This window comes from Arachis hypogaea, chromosome 20 (genome assembly GCF_003086295.3).
Source record: "Arachis hypogaea cultivar Tifrunner chromosome 20, arahy.Tifrunner.gnm2.J5K5, whole genome shotgun sequence".
NCBI lineage: Eukaryota > Viridiplantae > Streptophyta > Magnoliopsida > Fabales > Fabaceae > Arachis > Arachis hypogaea.
In genome coordinates this window covers 6,382,783-6,404,306 of record NC_092055.1, presented here as the reverse complement: position 1 = coordinate 6,404,306, position 21,524 = coordinate 6,382,783, and the positions used below count along the sequence as shown (strand labels likewise).

Sequence of the window (21,524 nt, the reverse complement as noted above, 5' to 3'; positions counted from 1 at the left end):
TATACACTCTCTTGTTTCAAGCTCCCGAACACGCTGTTGACTGAGATTCATAGCATGCTCTCGCAATTTTGGTGGGGTTAAAAAGGCGCAGAACGAAGAATGGTTTGGGTTAAATGGGACACAATGACGAGACCGAAGAAAGATGGAGGGCTGGGGATCAAGGACCTAAGGGCGCAAAATTTGACTTTATTGGGCAAGCAATGTTGGCGTTTAATGAAATACCCTAATTCTACTCTATCAAGAATGCTCAAAGTTAAATATTTCAGATATACAGATTTCCTACATGCAGAGATAGAAAGCGTACCGTCGTGGGTTGGAGAAATGTTCTTGAAGGGCGCAAAGTGATCGAGAAAGACTTGTTATGGAAAATAGGCTCTGGTACTAATGTTCGCATCTTCCATGACCCTTGGCTCCCACCACCAGTGCCCCTTAATGTCCCTCAAAATGCACTCACAATCCCGCCAAATCTGCAAGTGTATTACGTTAGTGCGTTACTAAATCCTGATAGAAGATGGAATAGAAATATGATTGAGTCAATTTTGTTAGTTGATATATGCAATAAAAATTTTTCAATCAAACCAACAGAGGAGGAGGATGAAGTTAATTGGTGCTGGACAAAATCTGGTATATATGAAGTTAGATAGAGATACAAAATTGCTTATTATGGATTCTTTCATTCTCCTATTTCATTGAGGCCCTAGAACATACAGAACAACAGAGTCTGAAATAGCATTTGGGAATTGAAATTACCTTATAAAATTAAGGTTTTTCTATGCAAAAGTCTTCATGAAAAGCTTCCAGTGTTGCAACAAGTTCATAGCCGGTTCGCATCCACTCCTGCCACTTGTCCAAGATGCATGTTGAAGGCTGAATCAATTTCTCATGCTTTGTTCCAATGCCCCCTGTCTTTAATAATATGGAGCCTAAGTTTAATAACCCCTGACCTATGGATGAGAGAAGAAGAGACCTTTTTCAATTGGTGGCAACGAGTCTTATCTTGGGCAGCGGTTCAATTCGACGGTAGACAAAAGACCCTCCTCATAGTGGCGCTGTGTTGGAGCACTTGAAAAGCAAGGAATCAGTGTGTTTTTGAGAAGGTAATAAGCCTGAGACCAGAGATAGTGAAAGAAGCCAGCAATTTAGTGCGTGAACTCGTGAGCCATACCTGATAGATGCTGCTAATTTTCTTTACTCTTACTTTACTCTTTTCTAAGCTCTTAGTTTTTCAGTCACAGTTGGTGATAAATAGAAATACCCAATTCTTTTGTACTTCCTTATGAAAATACTTTTATTTTATATTAATAAAATAACATTTATCTTTAAAAAAAAGCATAACTTATCAGTACAACATATAATTAACCAGAAACGATGAGTATATAAAATAAAATAAAAAATTATAAAATTCTTTTGTCTCATATTTTTGTAATAAGATTAAAATAGACATTTTTAAAAGATAAATATTCACATAAAGACATATTTATAAAAAAAATAATATTATGAATGGTTAAATATATGTAAAACGATCTAATAATTTATAATAGGTTTAATTATTCTGCAGGTCCTTATAGTTTTACCGAATTTTCAATTAGGTCCCTATACTTTTTTTCTTTTCAATTGGATCCCTATATATATATTTTTTTTCAATTTAGTCCTTGTTAACGTTAAACGACAAAAAACTGTTAGTAAATTGTAAAATTACTTATATACCCTTAGGGACTTAATTGAAAAGAAAAAAAAAAGCACAGAGACCTAATTAAAAATTCGATAAAACTATAAATATTCTATGAAAGATATTCCTATAATCCCTATTTAATGATTCTACAACATACAACATAAAAGATATTCCTATAATCGTTTTTATTTTGTCACTATCATATTTGCTTGTGTACCCTTAATCAATCTAGGTACAAATATGAGTTTCTTAAAACATTTTTCTCTAGTAATATATTTTGGTTCAAATGATACATGAGCTGATGAGCATTCTTAAAATAATTGGCCCAAATTCTTATGGTTCAATTGCTCGGTTTAGTTGCTGCATCTTGAATTCGACACAAGTTTCCGATCAATGCTCATGGATTATCTTCAAGATAATTGTTTGAATTGTCAACTAAAGAGTAATCATGAATTAAACCATACACACATTTTGTTAAAAAAAAAAACACTACATTATACATGTTGGGCAAAGAGCAATAATGAAATACTTCTCATAATGAATGAAATTGTTTCTATACCAATCATTTCCATTATTTTGTTGAATGGAACAAGAAGAAATACAAATTTGGACAAAGTTATGTTCCCACATAGGAACATAATGTAAAAGTAAAGGGACTAAATGAAAGTAAATTTAGAAGTAAGAAAAAGCTTTATCAGAGGGGGATGATCCTAGAAATAAAATCTATGATTCCCCAAATATGCAACCCAAGTAAAAGTCAAGTTTGTAGTTGTGGCTGTTTTGTTAATAGCTAGCTATACATGTGGCTGCTACAACAATGAGTTATCAAGAAGAAAATTTGTTGCTTCACATTTTGCAGTGTAGTTGTGCTTTGAAGAACAGTACTTCCGATGCACCCCTATAAGTTTCCCTGACCCAGCCTTCTGGTGGAAACCAACCATTAAACTCGTAAGTAAGTATCAATTAACAAGTTCGTAATTTTAACCATATCAATGATCATCATCATAATAAGAGAAATAAGAGTTTTTAACTATGAATTTTATCAAGCATGTTGCTACCTTTCTGTCTGCTTGTGCTGCCTTTAGGAACCTTCTAATGAAAACATATGCTATTGGAACAGACATGTTAAAGTGCAATGTGTTCAACATCAACTTCTCCTGAAAGGGTTTATCAGACAAAAATAAACAAATAAATATCAGTTTATTTTCTCTATAAATGCATGCATATATGTTAAGATAGTAGTACTAAACAAGGAAAACATATATTACCATATCCAGAACTTCATTCCTTGTATATGCCTTGTCTGATATAAGGATCAAGAACTCCAATTCCCTTGGCTCAAATACTCTTTGAAAGATACGAGTGCAATACAATACATCCTTAATTTTGAAGAATCCATGGATCATAGCCATCAACAAAATTTAGAATATAAATTTAGAATATAATTTGAGAAACAAACAGAAGTTGCAAATAATTAAGCAAAACTGAAATTGAACTACAAATTCACAAAACTTAAGAATTCACAGCTTAAGAGACAGGAACTAAAAATAACTAAAAAAACTGAAAAAAAAATAACACAATACGAATAGAACACCCCTAAAACATTCAGCTTCTCCTTATTTCCAATCTCAGTCAATCAATTCTTCCTCAAAAGCCAAGAGATTAAAATGGGACACCAAGATGAAGAAGAAAGGTTGGAATATCATCATATCTAAAATATCATTAACTATGTTGATCAATTAACTGACTACACAAAAGATAAGAAAATATAACAAACACCACAAGTAAAGAGCAATCACATTGCTCATTGCTACAAAGGTTTTGCCTCTTTCCTACTCCACAAAACCAGCAAACATGGTTAAGAAAAACTAATTGAAGCTTGCATAGCAGACCCAATAAAGGGATCAATGAGTAATCCACTAATCCTAGCTCAAATTGGGGGCGCAAAGCATCACATAACATGATATGAAATCAGATATTAAGGCATGAAGTAACAAAAAAGATTTATCATGATGAGAAGCTTCACGTCTTCAATGGTTAGTGTTACTTCAAGATTTGTCATAAACTTGCCACCATGATGTATGTCTATGGTAAAATCTGAGTCCCCCATCACTACAGGTATTAAAAACAGAAACATAATCCATTTAAAAAACATCATCACAGCCACAACAATCAACATTCAAGAATAAACACAATTTATCATTAGCAAAATTAATTTATATTTCAATTCCCCCTTTAACAAAATCCATGCATAGAGATATCCATATTGTAAATCCTAAATCAACCATTATCAAAACAATCCAAAAATCAATCCCAGAAATAGATATTCAACCAATGTCATTTTTATAAAAAAAATAAAATAAAATTAGCATACACATCAACTTTTAAAACTAACAAAAGAAGCTTTTTTTCCTGACCTGTTTTCAGAGAGAACTTTCGAGTGCAGGGAGATGGAGCAGACGCACAATGCGGGGACGGGAGGCCAGGTGCTACGAGACTCCGATCGATACGGCGCAGCGACGGTGATGGGCTTCACCGCGACAGACGGCGACGGGAAACGCGCTGACCACCTCCGAACGGAACAGAGTATAACAGACCGGTTCACAGGGAAGGTGGCGACGGACGGCGAACCACCAAGCGTTCCTTGCAGAAGCCCCCAGCGACGGATGTTGACGACGGCCCGAAAGAGGGGAAGCAGAGGACGACTTAATCGCATTCTCCACAGAGAACGTTAGGGTTTCTTTTTTTACTTGTGATAAATTGCAAGGGGTGATTTGTGTATTTTGAAATAATGCATGTTTCTCTAGCTAGCCACTCCAACCAAATTTAAAGAATATTCGTTTTTTATTAAGAATATTCTGTTAACTTTAATGTTATACACACGGCAGGGACTTAATTGAAAAAAAAATTCACGTATAGGGACTCAATTAAAAAGAAAAAAAGTATAGGGACTTAATTGAAAATTCGGTGAAACTATATGGACCTGCAAAATAATTAAACATTTATAATATTATCTTCGTATGAATGATACTATGACATAGAATTCTGATACTATATTATGATATTGTTTTTTCTAAAAATTTAAACTAATAAAAAGAACTACCATAAATGATTATATCTCTACAAAAATTATTCATAAATTATATATTCATACTATGACATATCAACTTAAAAATTATTTTTTTAATTGACGTAACAAAAAGCTTATAATTCTTTTGAATAAATTTTTTATTAAATATTAATTTTTTTTTAAATACAAAAATCTACTATCCTTCAATTTTTTTTCAAATGATATATGTGCAATAACGTTGACTAATATTTTTAAATTATTAATTATTTTATTAATATACTTTATATAAATTAGACTATTTATTTGGATGAATTTTTTATAAATCGAAATTATGGACCTAATAAATATTTTAATGTATACATTATACTAATTATTAATTATACGAAATAATATTTAGGTAGAGTCAATTTTGAGTTATTATTTTTGAAATTTATTATTATTAAATCATATCACTCCATTTTACAATTTATTTATATATTTATATATATATAATAATTCAATATATATAATATGATAAATAGTTAAATACACAATCAGCGCGGGCACCAAACTAGTATCCATGATAAAAACATGCATGTTTAAAATACACGCATTGATCAGTTTCACACACCCGGTGTCTCAAGATTGTTGGAAAATCAGCAGACTTTGCTTCCCATAAATATGGGGACCCTCATATGAATACACATTCCCAAATTCACCAAGCAAATTGCAATGCAAGTAGCTCTAGCTACATTAATGTCTTGAATCATTGTCTTTACTACTCTCATTGTAAGCCATCACTATTCAACTTAATAACTGCCAAGCTTCAATTCTAATTTGTAACATACACCAAGCTACTCAAAGCACAAACTGCATCATGGTAAGAGCTCTCAACAAATTAATCCAACTCAACATGTTTCTCCATCAAAATTATTCTACAAAATAAAACCCTTAAACTGTTTTGCATTTTCAGGATATTTTATATGCAAATCAAACTGTAATGCTGAAGGAGGCTAAGCAAGTAATGAAGAAAGTTATTAGCGAGGATCCGATGGAGAGTTTGTACATGGTTGACTTAATCCAAAGGCTTGGCATTGAACACCACTTTCAAGAGGACATTGAAGCTGCACTTGAGAAGCAACATTTCATAGTGAGCACAGATCCCATTGATTTTTTCCAAAGCCATCAACTTGACAATGTTGCACTCTCCTTCCGTTTACTCAGACAAGGAGGTTATTCCCTTAATGCAGGTTGTTATATAATATAAAATACACATTAAAAATAAAAATAATATTATATATTCAAATTTTTTTAAAATAAATTTAATTAAATTAGTTTAACATAATAAAAATTAATTATGATTAATATATTATTTTAAATTTTATTATTTAACTTAATTAAACTTAATTTATAAAAAAATTTAGATATATAATTTTATTTTAAAAATAAGCCAAACAACATATGTATTCATAGAGAGAGCTTATAATATCAACGTTGTGCAGATATATTTGAGAGGTTGAAGAAGAACAAAGTGCAGTTGAGAGAAGCATATGGTGAAGATGTGAAGAGTCTCATAGCGGTACATGAAGCAGCGCAGCTAAGCATTGGAGAAGAAGATATTTCTCTTGAGGATTCGGGGCGCCTCTGCCGCGAGCTTCTTCATTCATGGCTGCAGTCAAGGCATCATCATCATCATGAAGCTCAATATGTTGCAATCTCTCTCCAGCAACCACTTCATCACAACCTGCCTAGATTCATGGACAAAACCATTTTGCTTAGGAATTTCAAGCCCGACAAGGAATCTGTGTGTTTTATGGAACTTGCAGAAATCAATTCCTCCATAGTTAGGCTCATGAACCAGCATGAAGCCCTTCAAGTTTCAAAGTAAGTTCTACGAGTAAATCATCTATCCGTCAACTCAATTTTTTTAGTTTAATTTATTTAATTTAGTAATCCAACAACAGACTTTATCTTACACTTTTAAATAATAAGTTTTGATGACTCTCTAACATTTTTCGTAATAATAACCGCTATAAGATCTAAGTGGCCACTTACAAATATGTTCCCTTGATAGATGGTGGAAAGGGGAAGCTATGTCGAAGGAGCCGACATTTGGAGGGTATGAAGCTCTAAAATGGTACATGTGGCCCATGGCGTGCTTCACAGATCCGAGCTTTTCAGAGCAAAGGATTGAGCTCACGAAATGCATCTCGCTAGTATACCTAATTGATGACATTTTCGATGTTTATGGCACGTTGGATCAGCTAATTCTATTTACTGATGCGGTCAAGAGGTACACATCATCATCATCATATTCATTTTCTACAATTAATTTAGATTCTGTGGAGGATGGTTGCAGTGTTATTGTAGAGTAGTGAGGAAGTAATTAATGATTGTTTGCGTTTTTTAAGAAAAGAAAGTCTTACGTGAAAGTGACTAGAATTGTCTCCACCTGAAAAAATAAACTACATGTTATTTGGCATTTCAACTAACAAAATCAGTTTATTTTTAAGAAATGATTATTTAAATCGTGCGAGATTAACTTATTTTTTAATTTGTTGAACTATGAACACACAAATTAAAAAATTGAAAGTCCATGTCAATGCTTAATTACAAACGATAACAAATTGATCTCTTATAATTCAGGTGGGAATTGGTGGGAACAGAGCAGCTTCCAGAATTCATGAAAATTTGTCTGCGTGCTCTTTATAAAATTACCAACGATTTCGCTGAAAAAGTCTACAAAAAGCAAGGATTGAATCCCATAGATACTGTTAAAAATTCGGTAATAAAGAGTTATTTATTTCATGATGTGTTTCTTGCGACCACTTATCATTAAACATATATGAATAATTACTAATAAAAAGAGATAAATTTTATTTAATTGATTAAACTAAGAATAAAATAAAATATAGATAACTTGATAAAGAAATAATATTTCTAACTTTTTGATATTATGTATTAATAACAGTGGATACGACTATCGAATGCGTTCTTGGAAGAGAGACATTGGTTGAATTCTGGTGAACTGCCAAAGACAGAGGAGTACCTGAAGCATGCAGTTGTAAGCACAGGAGTGCACGTGGTGCTTGTCCATGCATTTTTCCTTTTGCATCAAAATATAACACACAAATCTCTAGCAATTTTTGACGACTTTCCAAACATTATATACTCCGTGGCCAAAATCCTTCGACTTAGTGATGATTTAGAAGGATACAAGGTAAAATCAAATTAACTCTATCTATAATAATATCTAGTCCTCATCATATTGTATTTTATATTCTCTTTGCATTGTAACACATGCATACATTTCAATGATGAATGTAGAACAAAAATGAAACGGGGTTTGATGGGTCATACATTGAGTGCTACATGAGAGAACATCAAGAGGTTTCAGCTGAAGACGCACAAAAGCATGTTGAGGAGCTGATTTCAATGGAATGGAAACGTCTCAATAGACAAGTAGTGTTGAGCACAGATCACCAATTTTCATCTTCATATACCAAATTCTGCTTGAATGCTGCTAGAATGGTCCCTCTAATGTACCATTACCGCACCAATCCAAGCCTTTCCAACCTGCATCAATATGTCAAGTCTATTGCCAAATGCCAATAATGTTGCTGTCGTCAAACAAATCTAGTGTGTCAGGTGGTTGTTATTGTTAATCAAATAATTTAAGTGTTTTCTTGTTTGTGTAGCTAGGACCTTTATTTTCTTATCCAAAAAGGACTCCATAATAGCGCTATAGCACTATAGTGCAACACCACCACCAGTGTCAAATAAAAGAAGTAGAGAAATAATATAGAGTGCACGATCTATCTATTCACTTGTACTATATATGAAAAGGTTTTTAGTATGATTATGTTACCATAATTACTATTATTATAACTAGCGGCTCAACAATGTTTAGTCATTTTTCTATTGTTTTTAAGAAATTAATTTTATTTTTTTAATATATTATTCGCTCTTCAAATTTATTAGATCATTATTTTTTTATTTTAATATTAACGTGATCTTATTTATATCATATTTTAGTATTGATATTAATGTATTATTTATCCTTTAAATTTGTCAAATAAGTTTTTTTTTCATCATTTCAAAATTAACATAGCCTTAATTATATGATATTTTGTTAAAATTAAAATTATTATAAAAAAAACTTTTAAAATGCTAAATTATAAAAGCACACATTAAATATATGTATATGTTATCGGAAAAAGATATAGTTAAAAAAAATGACAAAAATGTTATCCTAATTTAATATCAATAACTAGTGTATATTCCCGTGTCCTGCACGGGATAATACATAAAATTATATAAAAAATTTTTATTAAAATTTAGATGAAAAATATATATAATAATTATTATTATAAATATTTTACAATTTAAATATATTAAAAATAATTAATATTTATTTTAATCAATTTAGATTAGTTGAATGGTCATTTTATTTGTCTATTTAGACAAGTATTTGGAGTTCGAATCTCGTCTTGTGTGTATAACAATCCATTAGTTAGCGACAGACCTTTAATAAATAGAACATCAATATGTGGTAGATTAGTCATCGACTTGTCGAATTAAGAAATCCATAAAAAAATTGTGTTTGTCTTTAAAATAGATTAATTTTTCATTAATAGCAATACTTATGGACTTTTACCTTTGTTAAAATTTACTTTGGACAATTTTATTTGTTAGTATCGTATTCATTCTTGAAGTCAAAACCATGGTTCTGAAAATCGGTTCGGGCAATAAGCAAAACCGTAGATTTCAGAAACTGCCATCGAACCGATGAACCGGTCGGTCGAACCGAACCGTGACTCGACCGGTTTTTAGAGAAGGCAACTAAACGTTGCCGTTTCAATCCCCAAAAATCCCTAACTATTACTCCATCGCACAGCCAAGCCCTAATCGAGCTCGTCAGTCCTCTCAGTCTCGCACACACACTCAGTCAGGGGGAGGGTTCCTCAATCTCATCGAGCTCACCTTCGTCCAGCCACCGTCTCGTGCTCGCTCACTTTGCCTCCATCGCGCAGCAGCCAGCGCAACCTTCAAAGCCTCCGTCGCGCAACCTTCGAAGCCTCCGTCGCGCAACCTTCGAAGCCTCCATTGCGCAGCACCATCGCGACCTTCGAAGCCACCGTTTGCTGCTCTGTCTCCCTCGGTATCTCTCGGTGGCTCTGTCTCCCTTGGTCGCTCGGTGTCTTTGTCTCTGTCTTTCGGTATCTCTGTCCCCTTCTGTAACCACTGTCTCTTGTGTATTCTCCAGGTAATTTTTTTTTTATTAACTATGAATTTATGATTGAATAATTGCTTGATTCTGTGTGGTTTACTGATATAGTGAAGTTTTGTGAACTCTGATTCAAGTCATTCAACTGTGAACTGATATGGTGATATAGTGATTGAATAATTATTTTTCTGTGAACTGTAAAGTGTAAACTAATATAGTGATTGAATAATTGTTTGCCTGTTTCAACTGATTTTTCAACTGAATAATTAAAATTGAAATTGAAATTCTGCAACTAATTGATAGGTAGGTTTTGTTTGTTTATTTCTCTTGAATTGAAATTGAAATTATGCAACTAATTTTCTGGTTTGAGAGAGTAAGAGTCAGCTTTTTCTGCTATTTAACTTCATGTTATTTTATGGGAGTACAGTTTGATGGAGCTATTAAGGAAGCTTTTGATGTGGCCTACAACAATATATATGCATTCCATGCTGCTCAAAAGACACCTGAGAGAATTGTTGAGAACATGAAAGTATGTATGCCATTCCAGTTCTTATTCTTACTTTGGATCATCCATATTTTATTAAGTCAATTTTTTTAAACAGTTGAAAATAAATTATTTAAAGATATGTTAAGTGGTGTCCTTTTATGACAATTGTTGCTTGCCAATTTTATTTGGAAAAGGCTAGATATTCCTAGAAAGATTAAATACAAAATACGTGGAAGATTTATTTTGGTTCTAGTCAGATGTGCATTACTGCCCCTGATTTATGGATTTTCACCATTATATTTGTGCCAAGTCCTTTGATTTTGTAATTATGCTTATGTGTTTGTTCATTCTTGGGGTGTTACACCAATATTTTTGTTTTGAGTCTTCTGAAAATACTAGGGAGTTCAATGCAAGCGAGTTGCAAGAAGTATTAATTCTGTGGGTCTTTATGTTCTAGGAGGAACTGCTGTATTACCATCAACAGCTTTGATACTTTCTATTGTAAGTGAAAATTTTTATCAAACTTGAATCAGTTGGATGTTGGCATGTTTATGTTTGATTGGTTGTTTTTGTTATTTGACTTTTGAGTTTGTATTTAAATGAGATCTTAACATTATGATTTATGTAACACTTTTAATTGGGATTATATTTTAAGATTTATATTAGACTATAATTATGTTTTAATGTGTTTATTTATATTTTATTTATTATTTTATTATAAAATGATTTTTCCGGTTTAACCACAGTTGAACCTATGAACCAGTGAACCAGTAGCTAGAGCGGTTCGATGACCAATTCGGTTTTCAAAACCTTGGTCAAAACAATATGATCAACATTGTTATTTGTTAAAACTTCACATTTTGTGAAATGATTTTTAAATTTTCAAATTTATAAGCTTATGTCATTACAAAACTCATTAGATCGATTAATACTTCTTTGTAACATGGTGTACCGAAACACTATCGTTGAGTATTAGTTAGTGTGAAAAGAAATCAATAACAACTTTTGTTATTCAATATATAATTTATTCTATTGAAAAATAAATTAATATTTCCTAAACTTGTAAATACATTTTCTTCTAATTTCTTACACCATTTTATTTAACAATATTTATCATTAAAAATAACAAATGACCATACTATCCTATAATATATGATATACAAAGTAATTTCTTATCTTAAAATCAATTCTGGTTAGTGAGATAAAATTTAAAATATTTTTTTATTTTCTTACTCAAATTTAAATTTAAATTTAAAATTGATTAACAACTCATCCTTTTTTAATTTTAATAAAAAAATAAATTGGTTAGATACAAAATATTCAGCATTTAATAATTTCAATCATTTAAATTTTAATTACCGAAAATTAGATTAAAAATTAATTATAAATTTAATAAACGATAATATATATTATATTAGTACATAAATAATGATATCCAATGTATTGATTATTTATTTTTTTAACAGAATTAATGTATAATTTAGTGAGGATTGATTTATTAACCAAAATTTTTTTTCATAAACTTTGTAATATATGAAAATAGTGATCTTATTTTTTATTATTATTTAAAAAATTCTTCATAATTTTTTAATTATGTAATTAATTTAATTAATAACCTTTATTATTACTTTTATATTTAAAAAATATCAATTTATACTATTTACATATTTTTTCACTACTAATAAATAAATAAGTATTTGCACTATTATATTTATTATCCTAAATGATGACTTACATTACTTATTTTACATATTAAATAATATTTTTTATGTTAACTTTATTAAATATTAAGATAAAAAATCGTTCAATAAATTATATAAATCGTCACTACAGAAAAGAAAAAAAATTACATATCATATATAATAATCTTTGATATATATAGTGTCATGTATATTAAGATTATCTATTTTAATTATGTGAGTGATTATTGTTATTTTTACTTTTTCGTTACATTAAAAAATAATATTTAAAACTAAAAAAGAGATAATTAATTGTCTTGTAAATATATCCAACTTTACATATATTAAGTGTTATAATATTAAATAGTATAGTGTATTTGTTATAACAACTCAAAATATTAATCCAAGATATATTTGGACCTAGTAAAACTTCAACGCAAGCAAGATCAACTAAAATCCATTATTAGGGTCCCAAATCCGATTCAGGTTCATTACCTTAAAGGCCCAATGCAGATGAAGTCCACGCGTTCCTTCTTAAATGGGTTCAAATTGGATCTCTGTTGTTAGTTAGATATGGTAATGAGTACTTGGGGGAGCGTGAGAAGCCCCCTTCCCATCCTTCACTCCTATTTAAAAAAAATGTTCTCGATCCTTCTCCGTCATTGCAAGTTCCTATTTAATTACCCCTTAGGGAACGCAGATCTTCTCGAATATCTATGAATATTCTTTGAAAACTTTTGAAAAAAATTAACACAAAAAGACATAATATAATAATAATAAAATAATCAATTTAATATAATTCAACACAATTTATAACATATTCATTATGAAAAATAAAATTTTAAAAGGAGAAAATATAAAAATATATTCCAACATAATAACATAACATAACATTTTTGAGATGATACTGAGCGACGTAGTGACGAACTTGAGAGGTAGAGAAAGTGAGTTAGAGAGAGAGGATCGAGGCTGAGAATGAGTCTGGAAGAAAAAGGAAGAATTCGAATTGGAGACAGAAATTAGGGTTACTAAATTTAAGAAATGGATTTATGTATATATAAATTAAGATAAATTAATAATTTTATATTTGTATATATTTAATAGGTTTCATGGGGCAGATACTTATGTCCGTGTCCCATTAGGGGTGGCAAACGGAAAAGCCCGCCCTGTCTCGCCAAAAGCCCCCATCTGGTGGGCTGGCCCACCCCGGCATCCCGCTCTGCCCCGTCTAGTAAGGCGATCCTGAATTTTTCTCCCGCCCCGCCTAATAGTAGGCTGGCGGATTGGCGGGCTCTCCTTTTTTTTATAAGCCATTAAATATTAAATAATATATAATTTCACAACAATTTCAATAAATTTATAATTTTTAAAAACATAAAAAATTATAATTTTTAAATTCACACGTATTAAAGTCTTTATAAATATAAATATGTAATAAACATAATTATAAACCAAATTTTTTAAAATAAAATAATAAAATCAACATTGTCCAAAATAAAATAAATATTGTCCAAAATATATAATTAAACATCTTTAAGTTTATAATTAATCAAACATAAAACATAATCCAAAATATAACTTAGAACATCTTCAATTATCATCTTCATCCTCTTATAGATCAATAACATCATAAAAAATTATAAAAAAAATTACCATGACAAAATAAAAGCTTGGTCCAGCGGGAAAGCCTGCCCGGCCCCGCTCCCCTCCCGCCAAAGCCAATGAATTAGGCGGTGCGGGTAGGCGGGCTTTTTAAGTTTGGCGTTCTCAAATTTCTAGCCAAATCCGTCTTTTTTGGCAGGTTATGTGGGCCAGTCCGACGGGTTTCGACCCGTTTGCCATCCTTAGTCCCCATCCATTTTCGTCTGGCAGGTCGTGAGGATTTCACGAGTCCCTGTCTATCCCAAAATGCGAGTAATCCCTACAAATACCCGTTTTGGCTGTTTTTGTGATCATCCCTATTGCTAATATTCATTAGTTCGTGACGTGGAGCTATTCTAGCCACTCAACAAATTCTCAGATAATCAAAGTTTAGGTTATATCATTTTTATAAAGTCACATGTATCCTTGATATAATAATATTAATAGAAGATAAATAGATAAATACTAAACTATTGTTTGGAGATAAGATGAAAAATAAGAGAAAAGAAAATGGAAAGAAGAAAAATGAAAGGAAAGAAAATGGAAAGAAAAATATATTTTTTTGTGTTGTTTAGATGAAGAAAAAATGTTATTTTTCTTTTGCTTGGATGGAAAGAAAAGTGAGAAGAGAAAAAATTATAATAGTATAAAAATATATTAATATTTTTATATATTATATATAAATTATAATTCAAATGTTAACTCTGTATTTTTATCCATATTTATTTTTTTGCATCAGTTTTCTTTGCAACTTTGAAGAAAAAAAATTTACATGAATCCCACATATACTTTTATTTTTTCCATTCAATTTCTTTGTTGATCCAAATAATGAAAAATTAATTTTTCTATCTATTTTATTTTTCAGCATTTTATTTTTCCACATACACATTTTTCATATATATAACAATAAATAATATCACATATCAGGTCAAATAATAGCGCTATAGCACTATAGTGCACCACCGCCAGTGTCAAATAAAAGAAGTAATCATATAGAGTGCGCGTCTATCTATTCACTTGTACTATATATGAAAAGGCTTTTAGTATGATTATGTTACCATAATTACTATTATTATAACTAGCGGCTCAACAGTGTTTAGCCGTTTTTCTATTGTTTTTAAGAAATTAATTTTATTTTTTTAATATATTAATTTATTAGATCACTATTTTTTTATTTTAATATTAATGTGATCTTATTTATATCATATTTTAGTATTGGTATTAATTTATTATTTACCCTTTAAATTTGTCAAATAAGTATTTTTTTTATCATTTCAAAATTAACATAGCCTTAGTTATATGATATTTTGTTAAAATTAAAATTATTATAAAAAAAACTTTTAAAATACTAAATTATAAAAGCACACATTAAAGATATGTATATCTTATCGAAAAAAGATATAGTTAAAAAAAAGACAAAAATGTTATCCTAATTTAATATCAATAATTATAAAAAATTATAAAAAAATAAAATATTTTAAGTTATTTAATATTTGTAAGAAATATAAAATAAATAAATCTAAATTAAAAAATAAGGAAAAAGGATTATGTTGTTATTATGTGTAATAAAATTAAGATAAAAATTTACTAACATTATTTACAAATTAGTTATTTATATATTAAATTTATTTATTTTCTCAATCCTATTTAATTTGAAGCAAATTAAAAAATTTAAATTCAAAAGCCACTCTATTTTTATGCATAATTCTAATAGATAAAAATATTTATTTCTTTAATCTTATATTGAACATATTTAATTATCTTTAATTTTATTATTATTTCTAAGTTATTAATTTTTATTTTGATTATATCATCTCATCATATCATACACTATTATTTTTTTATTATTCTTTTTACATGTATAACTATTATTGTTTTGTGGTGATTATTATGTTGCCTTGTTTTATTTCCCTTCCTTTTTTTCTTCTTCTATTAACCCCAACCGCAATCAATTACCACCATACCATTATCACAACTCTTATTTTTATTTATCACTTTGATCCATAACTATTCATTGTGCTAACTTTTGAGTTGTTAAAGAATTATTTTCTTGTTTGATTTAAATATCTAGATGTATAACTATTATATAGATACTTATTTTTCATAGTTGCTTTTTAAGTCATATTTTATCATTTTAAGAAAAAATTAAGATATCAAGCATTTAAAAATTTTGTATTGAATAATTAAATAAAAAAATTATAAGTTATTAAATTTTTTAATATATAGAATAATTAAATTTAAATTAATTTAAGTATAATACTAAAATCATTACGTTGTTATTACATGTGACAATGAAAATAAAAATTTATAAAAATTTATAAATTTATTTATTTCTCAATTTTATTTAATTTAAAGCTGATATAAAAATTTATATTGAAATCACTTTTTCTCTTGCATAATTTTAATAATTAAAAAATTTTTGTTTTTTATAACTTTATATTTAACATTTTAAATTATCTTTAGTTTTATTATTCTTTTAAAATTTTTAATTTTTATTTTCATTATTTTTTTCTTACCATTATCTATATCCACATGTCCATCGTTGGCTCACCACCACTTTTATATTATCTTGTTCTCTCCTCCTTCCTCCATTTTTATTCTCCTTCTACGTTCTCTTCAATCGTTATTAGTTACCATTGTATATTAGTTTGTAATTATTACACTGAAAAGTAAATACTACTTTAAAAATAAAGTTAGAAAAAATCTCGTAACTCTTATGTGAATTATCTACACTCCTATAAATATAACGAAGAAGTAAATTTAATTTTTTTATTATGAGTATTTTTTTTATTATCTAATGATACAAAGTCACATATTTTTATTTATGATTAAAAGTTAAAAATTAAAATTAAATTATATTAGTAATTTTATTTTAATAAAATTAAAATAAAGTATAAAAATAAGGATAAAAACTAAAAAAAAAAGATGAATCTAAAAAAGGATAATGTTATGTCATTATGTATGAAAACATTGATTTATTTTATTATATTTAATTTTACACCAAATAACAAAAAAAATAATTTTTATGTCCGTTTTTTATTATTTATTTTACTTATCTATAGTTGTTTAAATTAGACTTTACAGTTATTGAGTCATGTTTTCTTTCAACAACAAAAAATAGTTTCTGAAGTTATTTTCATTTTTTATATAGTAGTACATCCATTATATCATGATTTTAATAATTAATGTAAATTTTAAAAAATTTAATAAATTTATATTTATTTTAATTATATTTAAGAGTTAATTATATCTATTCCTATAATCAAAAAATAGACTTAACTTTTTTTATAACAAATAATTTTTCAATTATCTAATTTATAAAAAAGGTCCCATCTTTTTATTTATCCTAAAAAGTAAAAATTAAAACTAATATAAATACTTTTTGATTAACAAAACTAAAATAAAACATAAAAATAAACCTTGAATAAAAATAAAAATACAAAATTTTGAATTCCAAAATATAAAATAGTTATAAAATAAAAAATTACTTAAATATAATTTTTGTAAGGTACTCCATGAATGAACTTAAAAGAATGAATATTATATGCAAAGAAAATCATGATATGTTGGTATAAAATTACTATGTGTAAATTTTTTTTTAAAAATATTCTCCTTGTTAAACTATTCTACTTTTATTCTTTTCAAAGCATATCGATGATACATGACTAATTTACATCCAAAAGAAAACTCTTAATGAAGTTACTGTAAAAAAATGTGTGGAAATTTTTTAACTGACTGATTTATAGGATAAATTTTTTTAATAATAAATCTCTCTTGTTAAGGACAATATTAAAATTTAAATTTGAACGCCTATTGACATTATATGTTATATAGGTATTTAGAGTATTTTAAAAGAGTATGATAATAATTTGAAAAGAAAAAATATCCTGGTAAATTTATTTTTTTAAAAATTACCCTTTTGAACTATTTTAATCTGCACCAATAATTTATCTCCAATAGAAAAATCTTAATAAGGTTACTGTGAAAAATAGGTAAAAAATTTTTTATTTAACGTGGCTTACGAAAAAAATTTTAATAATAAATTTCTCTTTAGAAATAATATTGAAACTTAATTATATATTTTATAGATACCAAGAGTATATTAAAATAATATAATATAATAATTTTAAAAAAAATTATTTTTTATACATTTATTTAAAAAAATTATCATGTTTCAACTATTTTATTTTTATTCATTAAAAATACGCAACAATGATTTACATGAACTTTTAATGAAGTTGCTGTTTAAAATGGGTGGAAGTTTTTTTTATGCAAAGTTACCGACGGTTGTACAGGAGAATTTCTTTTAATAATAAACCTTTCTTCTCAATAAAGACAATATTGAAATTTAAATTTGGACACCAAAATTTCTGATATTTTAATAGATATGGTTATAGATTAAAGGTTTAATTACTCTATTGGTCCCTATAGTTTCGTGAAATTTTCAATTAGGTTCTTATACTTTTTTTCCTTTCAATTGGGTCCATATGCGTTATTTTTTTTTAATTTAGTCCCTACAGTCATAAAACTGTTTGAAATAACAGAATATTCCATCAAAAAATCGAATATTCTCATAATTTGGTTAAAAAACCTAATTAAAAACATCTTTATTTTTTTGAAATACCAAAAATACCCTTTATATTTTGTCCCCCAAAATCAGAGAACTCTAACTACCCCTAAGTTATTCTCCTAAGTTCCCAATTAGATTTCTCTTCCGTTGCACTCTACTGCCGTCTTCCATGGCGTCGTCGTCGTCCGTCGCTGGGTGGTCGTCGTCCCTCTGCATCGTCCACGGGTGCTCTGTTCTGCTCTGCTCGTCCGCCTTGCCTATTGCATCCCCTCGTCCCGCCTTGCCTCACCGCGCCTCAGGTGCGTTGTCTCGAATTGCCGTTCTTCGACTTTGTTTTGCTGTCTGGACTGGTTCTGCAACAACAGGTGATGATTGAATTTTGTTTTAGTTTTTCAACTGTTGGATCGGAGGAGATGAAGAGACCAGGTGGCATGTGGGAAAGAAACCAGTCAGATGGCTTTCATTTGTTTGAATTGTAAAGATCGGGAGTAGAATGAATATGTGGGTTTCTGTTAGCGTTGGGTAATAATTCTTCTCAATAATGTCTTCCTCCCACTACACTAAGAACGGGAGAAATGTTATGCTTAAAACAACTAGTAGTCAAACGGCATCCTCTCTCAATTCTAATGCTTCAGGTACAATGTTGAGAAATCTTGATTGTTAAATACCTCTAATTTTGCTTATGCTTATTTTTGGTTGCTGCTTGAATGTAATTTAACTTTATTTGATTAGGTAACCAGCATCCTGAATGACAAGGAGAACCAATTGATCTAGTTGTGAAGCTTAGTTTGCTAAAATTAGTTTTGATTGTGTTAAAAAATTTTGATTATGAGTTCTGATTATGTATTTTATCTGTAATTAATTGATTATGTTAGAAATAAGAAAAGAGGTGAGATTGGAGATAAGGTGTTTGATTAAATACCTTTGAGAGAGTTGAATTGATTATGAGTTATGATTATGTATTTTATCTATTATTAATTGATTATGAGTTTAATTGATCATTGTCATAGAGGCATACAGGACTCTCAGAGATCGTGGTCCCTATCCTGCTGCCTAGGTCGTGAGAGATTTCTAAGGCAAATTTGCGGTTTATTCCGTTTAACAGTGGTTCTAAAACCGCATTTATTGCTGCAGTGAGTAATCCTTGGTCTATCTATTTCCAAGGCAAACTTGCGGCTGCAGTGGCTTGTTCTAATTGACTTGTTGCAGTTAAAGGGAATTTTGGATTCGGATTTAGTGCCATTGAAGTTGAGGTATATACTGCTGAACCCATGCTTATGTTTATCTATTTAATTGCCCTTCCATTGTGTTATGTGGATTGATGTCCTTATCTTTAGTTATATTTTCATCATCATATAATAGAATGGTTTTTATTTTAGTCTATACATTATTGTTAACTAACAACTAGAATTAAGATCTTATACGAGTGTCTTGTCATGCCGAAGTGTTCTTTCACTATGAGTGTCTTGCCAGGATCCATCCAAAGGAGGTGGAACTTGTGGATTTAATACATAGACAGAGAGTTTCATGTGCCTTTGTGAGAATAAAAATTCCACTACTCATTGCAAAGGTATCTTACAACCTCAATAATATAATTCTGCCCTTTTAGTAAAGTAATGATCATGACTTGGATTTTGTATATTATTGTATAGATTATAATGTTGCATAGCACAATACGAGGACACATGTAATTGCAGGTTGTTACTGCCAATTGAAGTGGGTATTGATTATTGTTCATAGCAAACTTTTTCAAGTTGAAAATGAGGATAATGTGTTGTGTATGCAGGAACAATAACTGGCATTTCAGTTGCTGGGGCATTTGAAATTGGAGCAGGTATCTGATACTTGAAGAAAGTGAGAGCTAAAGAATCAGTAACATGTGAAGTCCAAAGCAATGAGAACATACTCTTCTGTCTGATATATAATTCTTTCTTTAGAAAAAGTTACGTTAATAAATTCTTTATCTTGTTGTATTGTATAAAATTTGATTTGTTATATTTGTGGGGATAATTTTGACAATTTATTTTATATATATTTATTACTATTATTTCTATTTCATTTTATCCAATCCTTTATTTTTTAGTATGTTCTTAAGATAAGATATTTTGAAAGTTAAAAAAAAAAGAGAAGGTATTTTTGTATAATTTATATATAAATAAGCAAAAGAATGATAGTGACAAAATAAAAAGGATTATAGGAATATCTTTTTTGTTGTAGAATCATTGAATAGGGATATAGGAATATCTTTCATTGAATATTTATAGTTTTATCGAATTTTTAATTAGATCCCTATACTTTTTTTCTTTTCAATTGGGTCCCTAAGGGTATACAAGTAATTTCACAATTCACTAACATTTTTTTGACGTTTAACGTTAATAAGGACTAAATTGAAAAAAAAAATTAACGTATAAGGACCCAATTGAAAGGAAAAAAAGTATAGGGACCTAATTGAAAATTTTGCGAAACTATAGGACCAACAGAATAATTAAACCTAGATTAAAATAAAGCACAGAAATAAAGATAAAAACTAAAAAAATAGATACATATAGAAAAGGATAATGTTAAATTCTATATCATTATGTATGAGAACAATGATTTATTTTTATACCAAATAATTAAAAAGTTAAATTTTATGTCTGTTTTTTATTACTTATTTTATTTAACTATAGTTATTTAAATTAGACTTTACATTTATTGAGTTATGTTTTCTTCCAACAAAAAATATAGTTATGAAGTTATTTTCATTTTTTCTGTAGGAGTACATTCATTATATCATTATTTTAATAATTAATATAAATTTTAAAAATTGAATAAATATATTTATGTTAATTCTATTTAAGAGTGAATTATATGTATAGTAAAGAAATAGACTTAACTTTTTCTATAATAAGTAGTTTTTCAAACATCTAATTTATAGAAAAGTCCCATCTTTTTATTTATCCTAAAAATTAAAAATTAAAACTAATATTAATACTTTTTTATTAACAAAACTAAAATAAAATATAAAAATTAATCTTGAATAAAAATAAAAATACAAAATTTTGAATTCCAAAATATAAAATGGTTATAAGATAAAAAAAAATTACCGAAATATAATTTTTGTAAGGTACTCTACGACTGAACTTAGATGGATGAATATTATATGTAAAATAAATTATGATATATATTAGTACAAAATTACTGTATAATTTTTAAAAAA

The 21,524-nt window shown here is 28.6% G+C and overlaps 1 protein-coding gene across 1 annotated transcript; it reads left to right on the top strand.

Annotated features, from left to right (window-relative positions):
- Positions 1-5,463: 5,463 nt before the first annotated feature.
- Positions 5,464-8,532, top strand: LOC112783337 (neryl diphosphate diphosphatase, chloroplastic). The gene is made up of 7 exons (XM_025826261.3): positions 5,464-5,601; positions 5,695-5,971; positions 6,224-6,605; positions 6,796-7,014; positions 7,368-7,506; positions 7,693-7,941; positions 8,049-8,532. Exons 1-7 carry the CDS (start codon positions 5,599-5,601, stop codon positions 8,334-8,336), a joined length of 1,557 nt encoding a protein of 518 aa, XP_025682046.1. The 5' UTR covers positions 5,464-5,598; the 3' UTR covers positions 8,337-8,532.
- The last annotated feature ends 12,992 nt before the right edge of the window (positions 8,533-21,524 follow it).

Excerpts from the sequence above, each read along its gene's own strand:
- LOC112783337 (XM_025826261.3), top strand. Across the intron at positions 5,972-6,223 it reads AGGTTATTCCCTTAATGCAG|ATATATTTGAGAGGTTGAAG; the intron begins GTTGTTATATAA and ends AACGTTGTGCAG. Across the intron at positions 7,942-8,048 it reads ATGATTTAGAAGGATACAAG|AACAAAAATGAAACGGGGTT; the intron begins GTAAAATCAAAT and ends TGATGAATGTAG.